Source organism: Pinus tabuliformis, chromosome Q (genome assembly GCF_031772625.1).
Source record: "Pinus tabuliformis cultivar Carrire ecotype Pingquan chromosome Q, CPIR1, whole genome shotgun sequence".
In the NCBI taxonomy this organism is placed as follows: domain Eukaryota; kingdom Viridiplantae; phylum Streptophyta; class Pinopsida; order Pinales; family Pinaceae; genus Pinus; species Pinus tabuliformis.
In genome coordinates this window covers 1,330,911,702-1,330,920,798 of record NC_142296.1, presented here as the reverse complement: position 1 = coordinate 1,330,920,798, position 9,097 = coordinate 1,330,911,702, and the positions used below count along the sequence as shown (strand labels likewise).

The 9,097-nt window shown below is 34.8% G+C and overlaps 1 protein-coding gene across 1 annotated transcript in view; it reads right to left on the bottom strand.

The window, feature by feature from the left end:
* Positions 1-2,139: 2,139 nt before the first annotated feature.
* The window catches only part of COP1 (Transducin/WD40 repeat-like superfamily protein), a 105,339-nt gene continuing 98,381 nt past the window's right edge, over positions 2,140-9,097 (bottom strand). Inside the window, 3 exon segments of the mRNA XM_089386245.1 lie at positions 2,140-2,749; positions 2,840-3,375; positions 3,462-3,572. Coding sequence (XP_089242371.1) covers positions 3,208-3,375; positions 3,462-3,572 — 279 coding nt within the window. The 3' untranslated portion in view covers positions 2,140-2,749; positions 2,840-3,207.

The window sequence follows — 9,097 nt, the reverse complement described above, 5'->3', positions numbered from 1 at the left end:
GAAAAGTAGAAAAAAGACCTCTTTACCTTTTGCCATCGCATTCAAATTAAAGAAAGAAAACATAAAGAATGGTCGCAATGTTTTGCAATGTGCCATCTCTAAACATATTACATCATTTTGGATCTCATTAATTCTACAACTAAATAAATGTAAACACAAAATAGGTGGTCATCTATGATAGACCAACAAATTACACCTGTACGATGATAATATAGAACTGTATTGACAATAAAAATATGGTATCAAAAAAATTATTGTTCTGATACATATCAAAATCGAGAGTCTGAAACAAGATAATGACACTTGAAGTATTTTCCATCTTCAACGTCGAGAACAATTACTGGAAATATAACCAGAACAGAGAAAGAAGACCTATAACTCTTTAGAATGGTCCCTCTCTCTCCAAAGTGCTGTAATATTCTCCGGATTTGAATGCGGGAGGCATGCCCAGACGTGAAAGTTTCTTGAAGAACACCTTATCCATTTGCGTGAAATTGTCCAATTCTGCCTTCTCCAGTTTTGATTTGAGATAATCAATGGCAAGCCGCAAATGCGCCTAACCTCCATCATCTTCCAGTAAGCCAACAAGAATTTGAATTTTGTAGTCCTTCTGCCTTGCCAACTCTCTTTTGTTCAATTCTCCCATACAATTTCTCCAACTTAATTGCGGGAATATTTGCATCGATCTTCATTAAAATTGATTGGCCAAAGTTTTTACCAACTTGATCAATTGTGGTGTTAATCACTAATTCGGTTTCGGGTTCAAACATCCCTTGATTCATGATGCTAGTAACTTTTACCAGTCTGATTCCTAATTGATCCATGGTGTATTGATCACAACCAGTTCTGAAGAACGTTTGGTTAATCAGTCTGCTACTTTGCTGTTCTCTTCATATAAAGAGATACTATACTTCAAGAACCTGAGCTTTTGCCTCTTTTAGCTACTTGAATTGGTTATTTAACTTCCAATTTCGTGTGACAAAATTCTCTTGCATCACATCAATGATAGTTTGAAAATCCTCCTCGCCTATAATATCCCATATTCCCAGTTTTAGACCTGTTCTAATTCATCTGATTAAAGCTTTTGCCTCTGCCAGATTACTGGAATCCTTCCCCATGTTTTCCATTGCTCTCCACATAAATAGCTATAGTGTTGCCCTCATAGTCTATAATATACCTCGACATCCTGTCCCTCCCGGATTACCTACAGCTGCTCCACTGAAGATTAACTTAATATAACCTTCCCTTGGAGGTTTCCAACATTCCTCTAAGATTGGCTGCTGCCGTTCATCAGTGGCAACAATTACATATACAACATGAAAAACGTAGGGTGAAAACATTAGTGGAACAGATAAACAAGGAAAACATTTTTGTGTTAAATGATTAATTGATAAAATAAGTACGTTTAATTGGTATAAAAAAATAGCAAAAGCATTGAAGTATATACAAGGCATTGTTTTTTCTAAGGCGATAAGATAAGATAATTTTATTAATATCCAACAAACAACCATAAATAGGTCAACGGGAAAGAAGGATATAACCAGTCGAGTACAATGTGGGAGTGCAAACACAACTCCTAGAAGATGCCAAAGTTAAATCTCATATAAAATGAAGTATAGGAAACCCAAAACTCAAGAATGATTTCATTAGATGAGCACATCTCTTAGATAAGAATTCCTTGATAAACTACCTAACAAAAGTGGTAAGAAGTGGCTAAGAGTTGCTTGTGCAAATTGAGATCAAATAAACAAATCAATACAATAAATGGTTACAACTGGAAGAATGGCTGAACAGTAAAAATATAAAAGGAAGTAAATCTTAGATTGACCTACGATGGTAAAAGCAACTTTGCCTAAAATAATAAAAATAAAATATAGGCCCTTGAAAATTACAGAGCATATCAAACACAAGATCCAATAGCCTATGCAGTAACATTTGATAAACAATCATAGAGAGAAAAATCTACATATTAAAGTTTGAAACTTGATTACTTATCTCGCATACACTTCTTCATATAAATCAAATCCGTACCTCGTTCAGGCCCTCCAATAAATCCATACCTCCAAACCTTCACTGGATTCCATTTGATCGATTAGCTGATGCGAGTGCAACACTATCCAATGGAATAAAATACCATCGTGATAACAAATGCCAAGAACTTGTTATTTCTTCAACAAATTTACCAATACACAATTTTACAATATTTATTTCATGTTCAGTTACATATTGCTGATCTTGGGACTTGAAAAAATCTATGAGCTGCAACTCATAAGTATTGACAAGGGGCACGGACTGCCCTCAAATACAACCTTTTACAGGGAACGGATATAAACAATTCTCTAAGCTCTGATAGTGTCCAACTATTTGGCTCTAGAAGCAAATCCCAATAATAGTTGAAGAGGGAAGCCCACAAGTTAGAGCAACACTTCACTATTCCTCGTAGTTCAAGCCTAAAAAAGTATGATGACAACAGGCGAGTTTTTGAAGAACGATAAAAGACTAAGATATAATACACTTAGCATCAGTACAAAATAATAGTTGAAGAGGGAAGCCCATAAGTTGGGGCAACGCTTCACTATTCCTCGTAGTTCAAGCATAAAAATGTGTGATGACAGCTGGCAAGTATTCCAAGAACGATAAAAGACCAAGATATAATACATTTAGCATCAGTACAAAATGTTACTCCTGGGCATTCTCCATCGCCTGAATCTTTCCTCGAGTTCTGACACCCTTAAAAAATTTAGCCTTCCTGCAGTTCACAAGCAATTCAATTATTTATACAGAAAGGATATAATAAAAGGAAGCATTGGATACTCTTTATGAGAAAAAAGATGCTTACATAGTCTTAGACTTCACCAGTAGGCTCGCCCCAGACCAAAGAACTTGCCAAATTGAGGCCGATATTCCTTCAGATTAGTGTTAAGAGGGGCATATAGCACATGCAATAACATGCCGCATTACTGGAAGATACTCTGGCTATTCTATTAGAGGTCAATGACAACCGACAAGCATATGGCACTATAGAAATATGAGTAGATTGAAAATTGCGCATATAATCCACATCAACCTCATTTCTCAACATTCTCAGGCAGCAAGAAATCCAGAGAGCTAATTTCCAGAAAGAATCTTAATTTAACAAATTTCAAAATTCTCTCCAACTCTGTTATCTAGGAAGGGCCATGAAGAATTATATGAGAAACTTGAAATTCATGGTGCAAGTACAAGAACTTTAATTGTTCCTTGGCTATTAGCAGCTAACATTGTAGGGCTCTCACTCTTCCAACAAACAGCACTTATGAAATGTGATGTATCATCGTCACTGTCGTCCACATCTGGACTTCCAAATTGATGCCAAGCAGCAGGCTTTGAAATAGCCTGAAATCCAAACACTTAATCAGATTTTGAGAAAGTGAAAGAATCAATAGTAGAGCATCTTGTTAACCAACAAAACTACAGCACACCTTGTGATACACAAACACCCCATTTGTTTCACTGCCACAAGCTATGTATTCAGAGTTGACTGTAAGCCCCACAAAGTTCTTCTCATTAGTGTGCCCCTTAAATGTCCGTACCTGAAGAATGAAATCATTTTAACCATTTGTAATGCTTAATACAGTCTACAACTTAAAGTCCAACAAAACCCTAATCCTGTAAAACTACAGCAACATAAATTTATCAGCATAGATTTGTAGGCACAAAAAATCTCACTCCGTATCACATTATTATTGAAGCATTGGCACTAAAATAAATATTATAATATAAATCCTTAATATTTGTGTAATCTTTTTCTCCAAATAACTCAAACCTGTTAAAGTGCTAATTGTATAGAAATAATTTAAAAGACTTGCTATCCACAAGAGCAAGTGGCACTTGCTCCTTATGTTTTAACTTTTCCATATATGTATGTGAGTTGATGCTCCATGCATTTAAATTATATAACGGCTGAAGTCTGAAAAAGACACTAAAGATTTCAATTGCATGTGCCATTTGTAAATTACCGAGGGATTGATAGGGATTAGATACTCTGCTTTGTAGAAAGCCAGCACAATTGCTTGGTGGAGTTGACCCACCTTGAATCAAAATGAATGTCGAAGCCTTCTGTATGTATTGAATTTTAATGATCTACGAACCCTGTTTTTAGAAATTTTGTGGGTCATCTTTAAAAGAGAACTGATGCATATTAAAGGAAACACTACAGAATTAAACAATAATAACGTGTTTAGAAGAAAACAAAATGATCGGACCAGTGTTGCCAAGTTACCTAAAATTGAAAGTGGAATGATTTATAAGTAGGTCTTTTCAAAAATCCTGGAAATGGAGAAACTGGAAAAAAAAAAAGATATCTAAAGATGCAGCTTTAAAGAAAAAAGGAAAAATAAGCGTGCTTACATTGGTATTTAACACACTGTTTCAAAGGTCAAGCTTGAGAAACAAGACACACATGAACAATCATCCATGCGTGTAGGTCCAAATATGCTTAAATAATGCAATGAAAATCAACATCATTCCTATCAATGGGGACTTGCCTGGTTTGGTAAAAGCAGGTTGACCCCACCAAGTCTTGAATCCCCCAGGTGACATGATCATCTGACATAGGCCATCTCATTCATACAAGTGAGGGGACTCACTTAGTGGGGCCACATGCAAGTCTTGGGCAAATTTGGCAAAATAGATACACCCCCAACTCATGGTTGTTTGGCCAAATGATACTTTATTTCTTGTGACAGGCACTTGCTTACATGCAATAAATTCCCATGTTGGGAAAGGTGCCCCTTATATTGTACACAGGAAGCATCGACTAAAAAAAGGTTTAGTATAATCCCCACCATGCTTACTTTTTAAAACTGTCCCCATCACCAGAAGCCACCAGCAGTAAGCATCAGCAAAATGAACATCCTTGTAAATAACCTATCCTTGTTGCTGCTCTCTTGATTCAACATCCCCAGGCATTTGATCCTGTAACAAACAGGGTTCGCATATGCAACGGAATATTCAGAATATCTGGAATATATTAATATCCATAATAGGACAGTAATATTTTTATATAAGAATATATTGTATAAGTGTATGAATGAAGAATATGGATGGTTACAGCTGAGGGCCCTGCTTATATACTAGGCCCCTTCACAAATAGTCATGTCCTTTGGGACACGTCTCTTCAATAATTAATTATCATTTAATTAATTTTTATTATGATTATTATTGTTTTTATTGTTTTTATATATTATATTCATAACATTGCCTTCCCCTTTAGAAAAGCTTTGTCCTCAAAAGCTTATCGTTGAAAATGCGTGTCATCTGTTTCTTTATCTTGTAATCTATTTGCATCTTTCGAAATTCTTCAGGTTGTCTTCTTTGATGATACAAGATGATAGGATCCTCTGAGTGATGAACAAAATTGTTGAACTAAGAAAGGATTTGACCATGCTAAATCAATCTTCTAGGGAGTCTTGCGGTTACTGGATACTTCAGATGAATTTCTATCATAAGACTAAATTGTGCAGACATCAATAGTCTTCGGAACATAAGTTCGTTGTTTCCTTTTTTTATGATGTTGACACACTGACCGATTAAGGTCTCTGCTTTTATGATGAGGATGTCTACAAGGATTCTTGTGACCTGATTTTTGTTGAGACATCTATAGGGAAGTAGTTAGGATGATTTCTCTTTCTATGATAACTGCTTGTGATATCTTATTACTTTTTCTTACTTATTAACTTCTCTTATTATCAATGTTCGTTTATCATCAGCCCCAGGGGATAACTCGGTCAAGTTCCCGTTGTTAAGTACCTTGCCAATTGGGAGGTCGCAAGGTCAAATCTCCTCAACACCCTTAAGGTTAGGCCCGACCAAATAAGCCGATGGGTAGATCCCTTCAGGTGGATTTTCCCAGATTATTACCTGTGGATGTAGCAACCACTCAATGACCGTGAACCACAGTTGAAAATATATATGTGTGTGTGTGTGTGTTCGTTTATCATCAAACAATTACCAAGAACAAGAAGAACAATAGTACACAAGTACACAGGATATAGGGTGCAAGCCAAGGCCAAAACCTCTCCACTTGAGAGGAAAACCCATAAATATCTTCTCTTATAGATTCTTCAATTGATGAATCCAAGACCTCTAGACCAAGACCAATACTTTTCCAAGACCAAGTTCGACCTCTCCTGATGATGTGTTTCCTTTATCCAAGTCAAACCCAGTCAAATTTCTTCTAGCAGCACATAATCAACCCCCAGCTTTAGAATTTCAACCTCTACTACAGGTCTGAAATTTTCGGCTTCCTTGTCTAGGGCTAGAAGGTGACATAGTAGGCCCTTCTTCCAACAACTTTGATCTTATTTCAGCAAATAGAGAATTTTGACCTTGAAGCAACAAACCCTAGCCTTCCTTCTTTGCACGTGTGAGATAGAATTAGCCTAGAAACTTCTTCTTTCGTCCTCTTCCTTCTTCGCTAGCCTTTTTCTACTCCTCCTTTGCTTGAATGAGATGTGAAGTGAATGTGTCTCAAGGAGGTCGAGTTCCCTCCTTTATATAGGCTTCTTAAGGTGGACGTGGCTCCTCAAAATAGGCTGACTTCTCAGTTGCCAGGCCGACTTGGTCTTGAAGGGTATTTTGACACTTTTAATTACAAAAATAATTTTCTTTACAAGTTACAATGTGCCTGATGGGGTCTTCAACTTATGACAATGACTCTTTTGACTTCTTGACCTAGGACAAACCCTAGAAGCACTCAATGGGTGCTTGACCTCTAAAATAAAAGACCTTGAGCATGAAACCCATGCTCCAAAAATAACAATAATATTATTTTCTTTCAGCTTACAAAATACAAGAATCAAAAATACATTTCATATTTATGAAGACTGAACCTAGTTACATATTTTTCAACAATTTTCCCTCATCATGCTTTTGGCAATTTCTTGATTTACTTCAAATATTGATATTGTTGAGTTGATCGTTGGATTTCCTCTTAGACTTTCTATTGTTTGCACTACAACATCGGAGTATGTCTTCATTTCAATTGGATTTGGATTTCTCTGAACTGTGAGATTAATGGGATCTGTTTTTATTCCCTTTTCTTCAGCTTGGACTGCTACGTCTGAAGATTTTGATGCTTATTTTGTGATAAGTTCTTCAAATTTGTTCTTCAATGACTTCTTATCATCTTTAAGTTTCTTAACTTGAGTAAGTAGATTTTGATTATGATTTTTAAACGTGAATTTCTTCAACTTTTGATTCAACTTCATTATGACACTCAAGCTTCTCATTTTTTAGATCTCTGATTTGTTCAAATAACTTTTGATCAAGGTTTTTTAAGCGCAAATTTTCTTCTTCCTTCTCTGATAGATTCTCATCGAATTTCTTCTCGAACCATTCATTTTCTTCTTCTAATTTTTTCTTTGTACCTTTGGACTTCTTGACTTTCGCAAGTAATATTTGAGTATGGTCCTTTAGATGTAAAATTTCCCAGTCCTTTTCTTTTATTTTTTGTAAAATAAATCCTTGAGATCTTTATATTTCTTTTCCAATGCCTTGTTTTTTTGTTCAGATTTTGTGAGTTCTTCCTATAATATTTTTATTTGTGCCTATGTATTACATTGATCTTCCTTTGTAATAAATAATTTCCCACATGCTGGACAACAAATTTTGCATTTTTTAAGAATCGACCAATACATAATTTTTCGTTTCACAAAATAGACATTTAGTCCAAAATGTTGGCTTACATGTGGAACTCATCTTTTTCCCTCTTTTTTATTCCTTTATCTTATTAAATATTCACTTAAATATGTAAATATTTTCTTTATAATTCCCTTTTTATTGAAACCATTGACCTTAACCCTTTTTAGACTTACAATTATACCATTTATTTATTTATTTTATGCACACTAAGGCTTCTCCCAAATATTAAACATTAAATCCTTAAATCCTTAATCTTTATAATTATTGCATTGGCTCACTATGTTTGCTCCTTTACTATATATCCAATTGTTATAACAGTATAACCATATGGTCATAGTCGTCAAATAAAATTCATGTGGTGATTAATAAAATAGCAAAAGGCAATTATGGCAATAGTTACATCATTTGCAATGGTCGCCTTAGAAATATTTTTGGCTCCCCTCGACAACTATTACAATGTTGGAAAAAATGGCAATGATCTGAGTCACGACCTTACCTATTGTACAGCGACAGCACACGAAAGGGTGGCTCGAGCAAAACCAACAATGGGCTAAAGATAGTTGAGCAAGGAATGGAAGTATATTAGCTAGCGTAGCATGACAAGAGTGGGTGACGACTGCAGCTGAGGTTTCATACAATGGCTGACGGCCACAAGTAATTTTTTTTAAACCCTTTTTAAATTGTTGTTGATTTATTATTTTTGTTTTTTAACTCCTTTAGAAAAAATTAATTAATTAGTTTATTTTAATATTTATTTTCAAATAATCTATTTTTCTTAATTGCTTTATATATATAATCTTTTCTTTTTCTTTTTTCTTTTTTCTTTTTTCTTTTCTTTTCTTTTTTCTTAATGGCCAAATACCTGACGATAGAAAAGAAAACCTCCAAATACGTGTATGGCTAAAAATCCTCAATCGAACGACAATGAACTTGACGAAGAATTGATCACCAAAAGGCCAGGATTGGAGAACACAACTCTAATACCAATGTAACGAATATGGATCGTATACACAGCGGAATATTCAGAATATCTAGGATATATAAATATCCATAATCAGACAGTGATATTTTTATGTAAGAATATATTGTATAAGTCTATGTTGCACCAATTTTCGGTGCACCAGTACTTTGAGTATGGTGAACAATTATCCAGCACAGCTAGAAGCTTTGCCCAAATTTACAGGAAATATCAAGTTGGGAGCGGAAATAATATAATATATTAAAAATAAAAATAAAATAATTTATTTATTTCCATCCAAAACTTGCCAATCAAATTCCATCTTGCAAAGAAATATGTAAAAGATTGAACTTTGAAACACTGCCAAAAAAATCAAAATATTAATCCATCAACAATTTGCCAATCAAATTCCTTCCCAGCAAAGAAACATGTGGAACTCCCAAACCGGAAAAAACG